Source organism: Calypte anna, chromosome 15 (assembly GCF_003957555.1).
Source record: "Calypte anna isolate BGI_N300 chromosome 15, bCalAnn1_v1.p, whole genome shotgun sequence".
NCBI classification, from domain to species: domain Eukaryota; kingdom Metazoa; phylum Chordata; class Aves; order Apodiformes; family Trochilidae; genus Calypte; species Calypte anna.
In genome coordinates, this window is record NC_044261.1 from 10,453,786 (window position 1) to 10,469,576 (window position 15,791).

Consider the following 15,791-nt stretch of genomic DNA (forward strand, 5'->3'; position numbering starts at 1 on the left):
ATCAGACTTAAATGTAAATACATCTATTTTTAACTGAACCAGTTTTTACAGGGTCTGAAGTATTCTTTCACAGGAAGATGTTTTTAATATTCACACTGCTGCCTACAGTAACTTAATTTGTCCTCCTACTGTTCAGTGGTTTTGGTTTTGTGCACATACCCACCCCTATACCCCCAGTAAAGGGCTTGTTGGAGGGTGTGTGGGTAGGTTACTAATAGCTCCTCTTACATTTTGGTCTACATGACATTCTTCATGAAAATGCTCTACATAAAATCCAAGCTGCTTGATTTATCTATTGTGCCTACTATCTGATGTATATGATGAAATGCTAACTTGTTAAATGTTCCTTTATTTATATTTTACTGTGCACAAAGAGTAATTATTTAAAGCTCATTGTTGCAGTCCTATGATGCATGATCAGAATTGTAACAAAACTAAAATAATCCAGAAACTGGTGGAGTAAAAAAACCTATTTATTGAGCCTTTTGATTACCAAGATCCCTGCACAAATCCACTGTCATCTTAACCACCACACACTGTGCTGGAATTCAGGGGGTCGGGGAGGGTAGGGCTCTGGTTATTTCTGCCCTAGACAGGGAATGTAACAGTTCCAAAAATGACTATAACAAAAGTCTCTGCATCTACCTTAAAAAAAAAAAGAAAAAGGTGCTCTCCTAGCAACAGCCAAGAATAAACATAACAGCACAGACTGTGAGATGTGGGTGGGGAATGCAAGTGAGCTAATAAATCCACCTCTTGATCCAGCTTTTGCCTTTGGAGGGATTTGATTCATCCCATTACAATAAGGGAACACAGCATGATTAATCTAATTCATTCACCTGCCAAACAAAAAACAACCTAGCAAGAAAAAACAAACCAGCCAGCTTACCTCTGGCTTCATCAGTCCCTGCCTGACCAGGGACCTGCCCTCCTGCAGAGCCACATTCTGAAGAGAAAGGGACCTGGGGAGATAGGGGGGAGGGGGATGAGGGGTGTGCTGCAGCTTACCTGGAGGAAGGCTGTGGCTCCTGGGAGAAGTCAGTTGAGGCCACAGGGGACACCTCACCACAGTCACCTTGCCATGCCATGCCCCCTGTCTGGGAGAAGCCCTGGGGCCTGTGGCCAACTGCACTGACTGCCCCAGGGAGCAGAGAAGGGTGGAGGTGCTCACAGGCTCATTACTCCTGCCAGCTCTCCAGTGGTGTGCTGGATGTTGCTGGCCACAGTCTGGGCTCCTCACCCTGGTTCTGAGGCCCACAAAGGTGGAGTTTTCTGGCTGCAAAAGCTTGAGTGGTACAGTGCCAGCTGCACACCATGTACCAAGTGCTCTGCTGCTCAAGACAGGGCTAGAGGCTGCATATATTTATATATTTCTATACAATATCTAGTTCTGTACTATGGTTCAACCATACCAGCACTGATGTAAAGCCTGGAGTGAGTCATGTATATACAGCTGGAAAAAAACAAAAATCCACAAAGCTTAGCACCAACTAATGAGACCAACTCCATAAATACTGTTAAGTCTTGTGTACTTCCAACTTCCTTTCTATTTGCCATTTCTCAGTGTTTCTGCTTCCTTAGTCTTTGGCTTGTGAAAGAGTTGATTTGAAACTGAGAAAACAAACAAAAACCAGAAATCCAAACTTGTTAAGCTGGACTAACTATCTATTCTTCCAGCAAAACAATTCTTGGTCATTCAAATAAGAAACCTGTGGTATCCTTTCCTGCTGACACTACAAACCTTTAAGAGGGCTCACTGCATGACTTCTGTCTCCCACCACACTCACATCTACTTTTCTTTAAACACAGCTGGAAAAAAAAATTTCAACACTTACCCCTCCTCTGCTGATGCTTTTCCTCCCAGATGCTCAGTTCTGCACAAGTGCCCTCATTAAGTTTGCTGCCACAGTGTGTATCCTGCACAGGGCACCCAATGGGCCCAGCTCAGCCCTAGACCCAGCTCCAGCAGCACCATGTGCTGGTGTCTTGGCCCACAGTGCCCTTGGTGGCTGTGGCCAGCCAAGTACCACCAGGGCTACTCCAGCTGTAGGCCCTGAGCCCTGGGTCAGATTACTGAACAACTCAAGTGCCAGACCACAGCCACTCCTATGCTGACAGCAGAGCCTGTCACTCCTGTGCACAGGTGCCATTTGCACCACAAGGTATCAGCAACTAGCACACCCCTGATGGTGCTGCTATGGAAGGAGAGCCCTTTAATTAACATCAGTATTATTGAAGCATCAGGTTTCTCTATGGCAGGAAAGTGAGAAAGAATGGCTGTGGTCACACAGGTCACACATTTATCTACCAGCACATTTAAACATCTACAGGTCTTGACTGAGTGAGTTGACTTTGCAACAAAAGGCAATCTTGTTGAAGTAGGCCACAGGAACTGTCCAACCTGCTCCTCCTCTGCTACTGCTGCATCTTCATTTACTGCTCTGGCACAACCAGCACAAGCTAAAAGAATCTCTCTACTCAACAAAGCCCCCAGGCCTTCCAGCAGCACAAACTGCTCCACAGGTACCAGCGCTGAGCACACCCCATGGCCCCTTCCCTGCTCTCCTCACCAGTCAGCATCTCCTGATGCAAATAAACACCACAGACGGCACAAGCTGTTTCACTACACAGCCAAAACCAATGCCATGCCTGTGCCACATCCCCATACAACACCATCACATGCAGTCAAAGAGAAAGGCATGGAAACAAAAGTCTCCTTGAAGAGCAGGGAGGCAGATGTGAGGCTAAGGCCAACTCCAGGCTCTTTGGCCCCAAGCAACTCCTCACTGTAGTTTGTAAGCAACTGGACTCATTCTTCCTGCAAAATTTACAGCATAAATACACACTAACACCTCCCTTGTATTCTTCACTGATTAGCTGCAAGTGGATGAAGTGTTTCAAGCAGCATCTATGAATGAAAAGCTTGCACAATCCACCAAGGCATAAAACTGCAATCAGGCAATCAAAGGTTATAAGCAAACAACACCTCAAGGCAGCCAAGGTTATCAGAGATGAGAGGGATAACAACAAAGCAAGTCACCCACTTTTCTTGAAAATGTTTTATTTGTTTCTAAAGAGGCTGAAAACAAAAGCAAATCCGTATTTCAGAATACCAAATACTATCCATAGCATAAACAAAGGAAAGAGTTTTCAGAGAAAACCATTGCACTAGACCCAGACCTAATGAGCTACTCAGGATATTTCAACAAAGCTCGTGAACAGATCTGAGGATGGCAAAGCACCCTTCCCCTGTGTCTGCGTCCACTGAACACTGAGCAGGTGCTGCAGCTTTTCTCCCCACTCACACTCCTTACCAACTTGCACTACTGCACTTCCTCACAGTGGGATGGGGCTGGTTCTCATTGGCACAGTCACTGGCACACTCAGGCACCAAAAATCAAACAGTGGGAAGGACCCAACAGGTCATTTCCCGAGCTGGTTTCCCCAGGGCAGGCCCGAGGCACACTGGCAGGCAGTTTTGCATTAACGTTGCATTTGTTTTGGGATAAAACAGGCTGTGAGTACCAAGTACAGGCAACCTGATGTTAGCATAATCTCTTAGCAAATATAAACAGAATAAAAAGTTGCAGAGATCCCCACAGCCCTGGCTGTGGAAGCACCAGGGGTTTTATACCCAGGGTCAGCACTGGAACCTGGAGCAGGCCTAGCTCCAGCCCAGGGCATGGCAGGGTGAGGGGATGCTGCACCCAGGTGCTGCAACTGCCAGCACCAAGGGACAAATTTGGCCACAGGGACACAGATGACTTGCAGTCACCTTCAGGCTGTTACTGAAGAACTAATCCCTAAACTGATTTCCTTACAGGTTCCTATCCTGGCATAAGGAAGTCCTTACCAGTGACAGCAAGAGAAACTGGTTTCAAAAAGCAGATTACAAGATGACACTTGTGTGATGTACAGAAAAATCCAGCCATTAAAAACAATTGTCTTTACCAGAAATTCCACAGGGGAAAAGTTGTATTTCAGTTCTCATGAAGAGAAAAACTACAGAGCTATTCACAGCAGCAACACTGCACCCCAGTCTACCATAATCTAAAATGAAATTGTAGGTGACTGTGTTGCTGAATTTTGCCTCAAAGAGGCCGCTACAAGAAAGATCATCAATATTCACACTTATTTCAGCCATGCAAGTTTGGAACTTGCTACTGAAATAATTGTGTTTGATGGTATGAAAGCAGTAATGGGCTTGCTTTTGCTGAATGTTGAGCTCAAATAAGATTCTACAAGAATCCTGAATGTTCTAGACTTTGGGCTGGCTTGTTTGTTATCCACAGTCTGCCTCAATGCTAGAGGTCTTTAATATGTTGCTGCCCGCACATTTTTCAGCCTAATTATACTGGTGATTTTTTTAATTGAGCTGACAACGGGCACTGACACCTTTGCCATCTAAGTGCCACAAAGCTGCCGTCCCCAAGAACTTCCAAGGTGGGGCTGTGAAAAAAAGGCAAATATAGGAAAACTTGGAAGTCTCAGAAACAATATGAAATCAGAGTTCTACAGCACAGAGCAGGAATACATTTGGTTAAGAGAAGAATTTTTTTTTCTGAGACTGCACTGGCCCAGAACAATTGGTCACAAACTACTGGGATGTTCATATTGGTTTGTACAGCAAAGTAGTCACATACTTCTTCTTGTAACGATGTGTAGCACTAAGCACCATCACTCCATCCTATAGGAGATGGAAAACAAGTGAGAAACACAGTTATCTAAAAACTGCAAGTGTGGAGAACATGCCCTGGCCTCTCACCTTGATAGAAAGTGCGTAGAGGTGATTCAGCATGACATGGTTGGGTTCAGGGAGAAGAGCAGGATCACACTGGAAAAAACAAAAGTGAGACAGTGTAAAAATAACAGAACTCAGTTTGCTCATCACAGCTGGTGGGTGATAAACATTGTCTGTAACCAGCCCTATCCTCAAATACATCACACAGCTGCTTATGTGGTGTCCATCAATGAATGCAAATAAAGGTTCAGATCAACCCCAAATCCAGAATGAAACACTCAGCATCCTCACTGTGACTGTAAAACAAACCTCAAATATTTCTTACGTGTTTCTGATATTTTAATAGTTTTGCAGTGAAAAGGTTGGGTTTTCTGGGAGTGAATGAGCAATTTAGTCATTTTTTCAATTTTGAAGAGTCAGGTAGAAAAATTTACTTCAGATTGATCCATCTGACACATGCAATAAGGCATTTACCAACATGGCAACTATTCTAAGGTTTGTCCTTGCCTGTCCCTGTCTGTACCCAGTTGTTTTCCCAACCTGTTCACAGCCTGAAGGCCATTATTCAGCAAAACAAACAAATGCACTCACAGAAATGCCTGTGTCCTTATTGAGGATGACCTGCAGCAGGTGGGGGGGAAGAATAGGTGGTGATTTAAAGCGCTCCTCTGCCTTCCAAACATAGGGCTCCTGGTGGTACGGTCCCGGGGGTGAACTTGACAGCTCTGCCAGAAAGATTTTAAATATTTTTTTCTTAAATAGCCTGTAAAAATATCTGGTCTTTCTAGGTACATTTTTACCAGTATTCCAAGTTGATTTTCACAATCAGAAACAAGTAGCCAAAAGAAATCAATGATATCTAAGTACAAGATGATGCAGTGGCAGAGGATCAGTCATTGCCCAAGAAGAGATTTAAGATGTCAAAAAACTGTCTGACTTGAAACTAGCTGTGAAGATGTGGGAGGTGGAGTTCTGAGGGGCCTACTGCACTCCACAACTTCACTGTTACCTCTGCCCAGCACTTTTCCATCAGAGACTCGTCATAAGCACTGCTCCACAATGCTAGGGAAGCAGTAAAAGCATGGCAGGCACATGTGCAAGGCAGATATTATTCCTGTGCTGGGACAGGGTAATAGAAGATCTTCAGAGTCTAAAGCAATATAAGGAAAGGATATTACAGTATGTGGAAGGGTGCCTGCTAGAATCTCCTCCTGGTTTCTTACACTGTCCAACTCTCACAAATTACACTCTTCTCCATAAAAGGTTTGCATACAGCAAAAGCTAAGCAAACATTCCTTTTGCCTCAGATTCAAATGGCAGGTCTTCTGAAGGAGGATTTAAAATACTACATCATAGTCTGAGTCTGTGTCAGCACTACTAAGACATCCCTAATTTCTTCCTCTTATTACACGACTGACCTCTTCCTAAGCAGAAGGGGAACAGCCTAAGTGTAGGCTGTCAACATTGGTTTGATGTTGAAGAGACTGATCCACTGGTGAGTGTGTAAAAAACAGCCATTTCACACTGCACCCACAAACAAACAGCTATTAAGCACCCATGACTTCCTCCTAATAGCATCTACAGTGACTTCTGTTGCACTGTCAGAGGCTTCCTCATTTCTGCACTCCACATTCTTCCTTTGTGAATCTGTGATTCCTGCACATGTCCACAGGGCCTGACAGAAGTGGAGATTAACCTACACTGAAGCTTTAACTCCAGATGAAAAGGAAGATGGAATTTTTAACAGCTCTAGAAAGTGTGATATAAAATGACAGGTAAGCTCATACCAGACATGTCTGAACATTTCTGGGAGTCCACCATCAAAGCATCGAATACTTCAAAGTCAGTTTTCTTCACCTGTATGATGTTGTTGACAGTACCTAGCTGGCTGGTTACTACTGGCTGGGAAAAAACAAGATACAGAAGTCAGAATAAAAAAGCTTGGAGGACTGTTAAATTCTCAAAAACATGAGTAGCCTCATCAAGAACAAGATATATTGGCTTTAAAATATGCTACTACCAGATGTGAGAAGAGCTCACCACTGCTTGGTTGGTGTGAGGTTAAGAGCAAGTGCAGGATTTGGGGCTGAGGGGATGCATGCCAGTTGAACCTGCCAGCTTGACAGCAATTGATAAATCCTTGGGATACACATAAGGCTAGGATTAGGCTTGGGCTGCAGTTAACAGTGATGGCACAAGGATCTAAGCTTTACCTCTATCTTCTACAGGGCTTTCAGAGCCGGGCTAAGATCTGTGTGGTCTGATGCAGCATAGAGTATGGTTGGAATTGCTGGTTTAATACCAAAAGACTGGAGTCCAAGGCAGAGGGTTCAAATAACTAAAATTCCTTAAAGATGAAATTCTGTGAGATTCTGCAAGGTTTGCCAAGATGGCAAGAAGACTGGAAGCAGCATCTGTGAATGACTTGTGAAGCAGGTAGGGACTGCTGGGCAGGCTAGGGTTAAAGCTCATTTTATAGCAGAGGAGGAAGAAAAGGCCTGGTAGATTTTTGGCACAATTACTGGACCGTGAAAGTATGCAGAGCAGTGATAGCAACATCCTGGCACAGAGAGCAGGTACAGTACAGGAGAGACCTGCGCTGTCAGCAATGCTATGGTGCTTTAAAAGGCAGTTTGGCACTGGTCAAAAAAAGCTCATCACCTCTTGTAATCCAATATCTAAGAGACTTTGTCACCCCTTTGTTAAAAAAATCTCCTTTCCTGAGGCCAACAGCTTAATGCCACCTTTAAGGTCAGCAGGCAGCAGAACTCTTTCTCACCAGCTGAAACAGTCAGTTTCTGTTGTTAAACACTAAATACCTTCTCCCTGAAGAGCCCAGCTATTGGTAGAGAAACCAGCCAGTTTCTCATCTTCATTACCTCTGAAGGATCATGTGTCCACTGCCCGTCCACAAAGAACTTGTATTGGTGCTCCCCTTCTGGCAGGTCCAGGATTGCCACAAAGTTATTGTGACTGGAATTTAAGACAAACAATCAGCCCATAGTACACCAATCTCTAAACTGTGATAAACACTGTAACACAGAATACAGGCTGCCTGAGCATGGAAACACTTACAAAGGCAGTGCCACATTTAAGAGAATCTTTGATGGGATCTAAAGGTTTGCATTGAACTAAGGTTAATGTTAATGAGCACAACACTAAATGTTACTATCCAGACACATTCCTGGCATCAAGGGACTGGCACTGAGCTTTTGTAATGTCATCCACACATTTACATGTCACTTGTTAGTACATGAGGCCTTGTTTTATCTGCAAGACTCCTGTTGATGGAACAAGATCAGCTTACTCATTTCCTTGCCTCTCAGTATTTGCCATCATAAAATGCATTTTATAAATGTCTATCGCATAAACAAACAACTAGAAGATGAAAGCAGCAACTCAATCCTTCTGAGTTACTCTGAGTCTGAAATAGCTGCTGCTTGGTAATTCTGATACTCCTCATCCTGTGGATCCTCCTGGTTCTTCAGAAGTCTTTACCAGCATCTCGAAGAAGCTGACAAACAGTGCTACATGAAGAACTCAACAGGCTATGCAACGCCAGTATCTCTCTTTACTTCTTCTCAGGTAGGGAGTGCAAGCACAGCACCACAGAGCAGGATTTGAAATTTCAGTTTGGAACAATGGACTCTACCTTCTACCTGAGCATATATGATTCAGTAACAGCCTCAAAGGATGCCCAAATTGCTTCTTCCACATTCATTTCCCTATCTCCCAGCTCCCAAGCTTTTTAATGAGAATGACAGTAATACTAATGTTCCACTGGGGTTTTTTCCAGCTTCTGTTTTGATAAATTTCCTGTTGCTCATGCATGGAACAATCCTTCTGTACCAGGCCATACCCAAGCCACTAAGCTCCTCCCTCAAGTTTCTGAAGAAATTAAGACACTTCTGCAACAATGACAATGCAGGTACCTACTCACTGAGAAACACCAGAAACTGGCAGGAGACCAAACTTTCATGGATATGTCATCATTGATAGAAAACAGACTCACTTCAACAGTTAAATTCAGCCTCTCTGCATCCATTAAATCTTAAATTTTTGAAGAAAAAACCCACTGGTTTAAATGAAATGTATTTAATTCTGTACTTAGTACAGAATTAAGCAGTGCTTCAGAGCTTTACAGCAGGAAAAAGCACTTGGTACCCTAAGGCAGGTTTATTCTCTCAGTGCAGTTTACCAGGCTCAGTTTCCTAGGCAGAATCTGGACTTTTTGAGCTGGGGAAAAGTCAGTGATATGGCCAAAGTATTTGTGCTAGAGAGACACTGCTTAAAACTGGCTTCACCTTACACACCCCAACTGCACCCCAGGTAGCAGACAAAGATTGTTTAGGGTCATTCACGTGTGATGCCTACTGAACAAATCACTCCTACTAAACTGACCCCCAGCTCAACTTTTATCCCGTGCCACCTAAGAATCAAAAAGTCAGATCCTCAAAGGTTTGAGGAGAGAAAAAGGAGAATAGCAAATCCAAGCATAGTAATAATCTATCAGCAAACCACCCTTCTCACTGCACTGAGCATTCCCAGGTCCCTGGGGGAGGAATATCACTGATACAGCAGTATCTATTTATTACCTCCTTGTCAGAGGAATTTTACTCCAGTTGTTGAAGGACCCAGACAAATAGACTTCTTTTCCTCCTCCAGTCCAGCGAAAAACTGTTGGTCGGGCCTGAGTGGGAGTTTTATCATTCACTTCCAGATCGTGTTGCCAAGCTAGGAATTCTTCTTTCTCCAGTGGAGCCTACAAACACAATATTTTAATCAATGGAATTCTTTCCTGGCAAACTTAAGGCAACCTATATTTTACTGAAGGCATTTTGTACACAGGTACCACACTCTAAGGTACAAGTCTACAGGTGGGTTTTGTCAGATACAGATTAGAAACTGTGCATTTCCATATGCTGGTCACAAATTCATTTGCACAAATTTGCAGAAAGAGTGTAAAACAAAATAATCCCCCTCCCTCCAGATTAAATTAGGTTAAAAAGAAACTACTTGAAGTCACAAGAATTTTAAAAATACACAGTAATAATAAGAAAAATTAAGAAGAAAGACAGCTAAGATGCATTTAGATTATACAAACACTGCAGGCAAAAATTTTGTTGTTGGCAAGAAGATTATGAGCTGTCTATAGGAAACAGCAACAGTTCTAATAGGAAACTGCCCAACAATCAAAATCTAAGTGCAATCTTCTGTTAGATATTCTTATGGAACACAAACAGCAGGACATTTTTAACAAGCTATCAATTCTTGAGCAAAAACTTAGTTAATAGATCTCTTAATACAGAAAATAAAGTGTCACTGGTGACTGCAAGAGTATTAAGAATCTGAAGGAAGCCAAAGCACTGTGCCTAGAACTGGAGAAAATCTTTGAGTCAGTGACATTTTATTTTTTCTGCATGACTTCACACTCACTATAGCTGGCTGAACATCCATGCAGTATCTCTCATTAGCACAGCAAGCAAGGGACATAGTCAGTGCTGGGAGTAAACTCAATGACAGGTTTACTACAGGTGGCTAACAGCACCACAACTGGACAGCATTCCCAAGCCAGTAATGGCAGAAGACAAGAACAAACCAGCAATACCTTTATTTCCTCTGAATGGAACAAGTCTGTATCTTCAGGACTGTCCATTAAAATTTTTGGTCTATCACCTTCTTTGGTGCTGATGGCTCCTCCTGAGCTGTCCCCTCGGGATGCCTTCTGCCCATGACGCTCCAGGCCAGCTCGCTCACTGCTTGTGTTCCCCATATTTAAGGAGCTAAAAGAGCAGGAAAAGCCAGATCAGCACACGTACTTCTGAAGCCACAACACCAGGAGGTGGGAAAGTGGGCTCGTCAGTAGACTTGGGCTCTCTTTAGTCAGACTCTAAGAAACATGATTAAACTAAAATACTGGTATCTTAAGATAACATCACATTCAGAACAAACACCCTAAATGACAACTTTTAGCTACTCTTGCTAACATCCTAAAGTTCAATACCTGAGCATCTCTGCGTGACCCAGCTGCTCTAGAAGTTGACTAAGCAAGTATCTGCCACTGCAGCACTGGGATTCTCTCTTCATTATGCCCATGCATACCATGTCCTACCATATTAGTTAAAACATCAATAGAACCTCCTATAGGAATGCTTCAAAACCAGCTAGCTAGAAATGCAACTTCTACTGGAGAAACCAACTTATCTCAGGTGGCAACCTGCTGAGGATCCTTGCAGCAGATCTAAGTCACAGACAAGCACAGTTGTTCTGAGGCTCTACAGGAGGCTTCCCCAGTCTCTGCTCTTCCCTGGGAGAGGCAGGGGGCTGCTCTACCAGGAACAGTCCACATCCTTCTGCTCCATATCCCATGTGGGCACATCCACTGGGAGAAAGGATGAGGCTGTGTATCACGTAGTATCTAAAAGAACGCCTTACAGGTGAAGAGCAGCAACTGGGAGGTGCCCAAGGGAGCCGCCTGGAACCGTACAAACGGGCCCTTGCAGAGCACCCAGCACGTGTGGGAAACTGCCCTGCTCCCTGTAAGTTCCAGCAGCGGACACTGCCCAACCACCCGGCTCCAGCCAGGGACCCTCTGCTTCTTGCCCGGAAGGCAAACCCCGGGCCCTGCAGACTCGGCATCCCTGTAACAATCGTCACCACAGCTCCCCCCGGCCCCCGCCTCCACCCCCGCTCCCCGCGGCTGCCCCAGCGCCTTCCCCCGCCCCGCCACCACCGAACCCACCTCTCGCCTCCCAGCCCGCCGCTCTCTCCACTCCCACCGCGGGTTTCCGCTTCCGTCCGTCCGTGTACCCGGGCTGCCGCACCGGGGAGAACCGAGCCCGGTGCGCAGGTTCCGGCGCGGGCCCGGGCTCTCTGCCTACTGCCCCAGGAGGGATGTCCCACCCCGTATCTACCTGATAGAACCTGGCTCTGGAGGGGTTTTCTCCAAACCACCACCACAGGGAGGGTTTGTGTCGCAGAACTGCAGACACTGGAACCAGGCAACGATACATTCCCCTTTTTGTGAAACGGGAGGAAGAGCTGGCTGAGTGGATGCTGTTTGTTACATGGGCAAAGCAGGCTGTGAAACCATCACTACACAGCTCTTTCCTCTAAGGAAACACAGACGAAAATTTAACTCCTTAACTGATAAGTGTTTACCGAATTAAATTAATCTGGTCTGTTTCTCAACATATTTCTCTAAGCATTCCCAATTACACCATCTCATTTCACCCTTTGCTCTTCAGCAGCTGCTGCTATCTGTCTTCTGCTTTTCTAACAGGTGTGAAACCCTGAGGGCTACAGCACTTCTCTGGTTAAGAAAAGAACAATTTCCTTGTATAATCAAAGCAACCTGCAAACAGAGACAAGGATTCCTATCAAATCAAAGTATATCCTTGTGGTACACTGTTACGTTCTGCAAGGAATTCAGCTGGGACAGACAGAATCATCATGCTTAATCCCAAGGGCTGGCCCGGCTCCTGCAGTATGTTCTGAGGAACACTTGCTTCTAATTTGTCTTTTATGGGTAGAACACCTCAGAATGGGTCAGCCTGCCCGAAGGGGTGTGAGGGGAATGCATGTGGGCAGCTCTTCCCCAGCCCCTGCAGAACAATTACCCTGCTATAAAATGCAGCTGATGTTATTTTGATATTTCAGACAGCTTAGTACTCCTGAATTCTGTCTCCAAACCCAATTATATTGTTCTCCCCAGTTCTCTTTTGGAGAGCACCAATACATGTTCCTCTATGTGTGCTGGTTATGTCTGCAGGACTGTCTGCAGTAGGCTGGACATGTGCACTACCAGGTCTTGTCCATCACTTGCCCAGTAGGACCATTGTGATGGTTTGCACAAGTCACAGCCTGACTCATTGCAAGCAAAGCAACCTTCACTTTAGGAGCCATCCTCAATTCTTTGTAATGGTTTTTCTTACTTCTAAGAAGTTCTAGTATGAAAATCTGATGGTTTCTCCCTACACAGTGAACCATAAAACCACACTGTGCTACATGCCAAAACCTTTGGGAGTTACTGGCCTGTGGAGAGGACAGGGACAGCAGCTACAAGCATCTCAGCCTCTTGGTGGTTGGGCTTCTGTGGCTGCCTTCTCTCTCTTTTCCCCATGATTGCTTCCTCTTCAACCCTGATTGTCTTCCCTCACTGTCACTCAAGACAGGTAGGTGTAGCACAGTCCTAGAGCAATCTGCCAGCAACTTTTTGTGAGGTGCCCATAAATTATGAGGACTGGATAAATATTACACTATGAACAAGTCATATATAGGGGGCTTGTCGTTGCTGCCCACTAAATCACTGTCCTGCCTCCTCATGGAGATGTCTGTATGCATGGTCCTCACATGGACTGCAGCATTGTTTTCTCCTGTCAGCTTGAGTGGAAACCCAGTTCCCCTACAGCTGTTAATGCAGGAGATGTGGGAAGCAGGAGATGAGCCAAGACATGCCAGAAGGGCTTGGAAGAGCTTGTCCACTTACTGATTTTCTGGAACCCTAAAGTTTTGTTTCTCCCTTTAACAGCATCTGTGACTTTTTGTCTCCTTCCACACTGCAACCTAAAGGTCATAAAACCTCCCCCTCTTTCACTCTATCATTCCAAACAGACTACAAAATACCTTTTCTGTTCCTGCCTTTTTACATACCTGTCTTAGCCTTCCTTTTCTTACTGCCAGGTGAAGATGTAGATGGGGAGCTAGTTCATGTTCTTCCATCAAGAATTCCATAATTGCCACAGTTGAGGTTGCTGGATCACTCCCCTAGTGAGAATGTCAGAGGTTTCACTTGCCATTGAAATATTTTATCATGACCTCTCTAGTTTTCTAAGCTGCCATCACCTCTCACATGTTGGGAGAAAGCAACAGGCCACCAAGCCACCCTCACCTAACTACCCCTGACACTGGTACCAGAACAATTTGTTCCTTAGTTGTTCAGCTGAATACATTACAATTTTGGGGTATGCCCAAGAATAGTGACTGTAACCACTTTCACTGAGAAGAAGGGAAAGAATTAGATAAAAATGCCTTTGCCTCTGATGCTAACTAACAGCATAGCCTTCAAGAAAACTCTTAATCACTTTTGTCTTTAATTATTCACACATCTGTTCAACTTTCCTTTAGTTTACCTCATGATCAGGAGTGACAGTCTAGTGATAGCATCCCTTCCTACATGAAACAACACATTCTATAAAGGCTCCTGAACAGCTGTCAGGTAACCAGGATAGGGCTTACCAGCTTGGTCCTGAATCAGTCCAGTGACTTTCTTTCTATTTAAATCCATAATCTATTTAAATCTATTTGGGAAATCCAGTCCTTCAAATGCTTCCTTCTTGTGCATGAGCAAACATGATGCACACAAAGTGAAAACCGATTGGAAGATGGCTCAGTCTCTCTCCTGCTGATGAAAATCAGTAACAAAACCATTTAAAATAATTAGTAGACAATGTTAGCATCCAGGTCAGGAATTGAGAGAGAAGCTTGCATGCTATTCCAGCAGATATACCTGGACCAATCCTGAGTGATGGACACTGGTAGCAATCAGATACAACCTACCTCCAGGCAAAAACCAGTTCACACTGTGAGCATGTATCCAAAGACAAGAGATACAAAAGCAACTGCTTCTGAAGCCTGAAGCCATGGATTGTGGTTTCAGCCACATAAATTGAAGAGCTAGTGCTGATCTTCAAGTCACAAGCTGTGAACTCGTGGGTGTCCCTGCAGGAAGGCACCCTAAGAATTGAATTTCATATTGTCCCTTGATTTTCTTTTTTTTTTTTTTTGCTGTGCAATCTGATGAAACATACACCACATGTTCAAGTGTCTGGCTGACCTCCTTCATACAGCAGCAAAGAAACTCCTCTTATATTTAGAAGCCCTCCTCTAGGATTACATATCAAGATACGTGCACACTGCTGTTTTGCAGAATGCAGCTGCCCTGTAAGAAGCAAAAGACACTAACATGATCCAGGAGCTGAGGCCAGCAATTCCAACTTTCCATCTGTCTCTGCCTGTAATACGTGCAGGGAGGATAAGAGAGCTGGTCTTCAGGAACTAGTTGGTGCTTTCAGCATGAAGGAAGACTGCAAACAAAAAAAATGGGAGCCTGGAGAAGCTTTGTGGAAGACAGACACTGTTCAGCTGCCCAGGACACAGATGTTGTGTTGAAATGTGTTTTACTGCTTTCCCCCCTGCTTATTTAATGAACATCATTCAGAGCATACATATGACAGCTCTGGTGGTGTGGGGTTTTTGTTCAACAACAAAAAAAGTAGGTGTAATGCAGAATAATGAGCCAAATCTAGATGCATGACAACAACAGGTAATTTCCAGAGCCTGTTAGAAGTAAAGAAATTTTTTTCATATTCCCTTTAAACTATAAAGCACTAATTCCTCAGACAGCTACATTCTGCTTGCTGCACCCACTGCTGTCACCAGGAAAATGTCATTTAGCTTCCCTGTGAGATACCTCACTTTTTATATGTCTGCCACACCTGCAACAGAATGCTTTGGTTGCACAAGGACCATATTAGTTTTCCAGTACAAGCTGTTTCACTGCATTTCTCAAATATGGATGAAAAATTATGTAAACATAAATAAATTAAAAGTACGGATACCAGTACATTAGCAAAGCAAAAATAAGATTACCTATGACACAGAAGCACTAAAGGACATTAGAAGAATTACTGCATTTTCCCTCTCTGTCACATTAAGTGGTTTAATATAAAGCCTTTATTTTTATACCGATCAATAGCACTGCAAGGTAGCAACATTTATCTTCAGAAGCACTGAAGATACAATGGCTCAGTTCTCAATTATATTAAGAACAAGACTTCAAAGATATTTATGACCATCAAGATTTCCAGTATGGTTTTCAAAAGCATCTGGACAAGTCAGGTGTCTAGCTGCAATTGATCTAAATCCTCGTTAGGCACTTTCAAAAAATATTTCCAAAGTTGCCTGTCTCTAACCTCTAGTGCCCAAGTAACTGGAAATATTTCTCTCCTCTCACACCACTAGCTGTGGTTTAGTTTACAGTACTGGTGTT

The 15,791-nt window shown here is 44.0% G+C and overlaps 1 protein-coding gene across 1 annotated transcript; it reads right to left on the reverse strand.

Moving 5' to 3' along the window:
• Positions 1–4,318: 4,318 nt before the first annotated feature.
• PRKAB1 (protein kinase AMP-activated non-catalytic subunit beta 1) lies at positions 4,319–11,551 on the reverse strand. Its single transcript, XM_030460793.1, has 8 exons — positions 11,484–11,551; positions 10,350–10,524; positions 9,337–9,503; positions 7,621–7,714; positions 6,529–6,643; positions 5,333–5,466; positions 4,766–4,834; positions 4,319–4,687 (listed from the first exon to the last, which is right to left on the reverse strand). The coding sequence occupies exons 2-8, from the start codon at positions 10,512–10,514 to the stop codon at positions 4,610–4,612; spliced, it is 822 nt and encodes a 273-aa protein (XP_030316653.1). The 5' UTR covers positions 10,515–10,524; positions 11,484–11,551; the 3' UTR covers positions 4,319–4,609.
• Between the last annotated feature and the right edge of the window lie 4,240 nt (positions 11,552–15,791).

Coding starts and splice junctions, on each gene's coding strand:
- PRKAB1 (XM_030460793.1), bottom strand. CDS start 10,514: ATGGGGAACACAAGCAGTGAGCGAGCTGGCCTGGAGCGTCATGGGCAG. Junction 7,715..9,336: donor AAAATTCCTCTGACAAGGAG/GTAATAAATAGA, acceptor CTTAAATTCCAG/TCACAATAACTTTGTGGCAA. Junction 4,688..4,765: donor TCTACGCACTTTCTATCAAG/GTGAGAGGCCAG, acceptor CATCTCCTATAG/GATGGAGTGATGGTGCTTAG.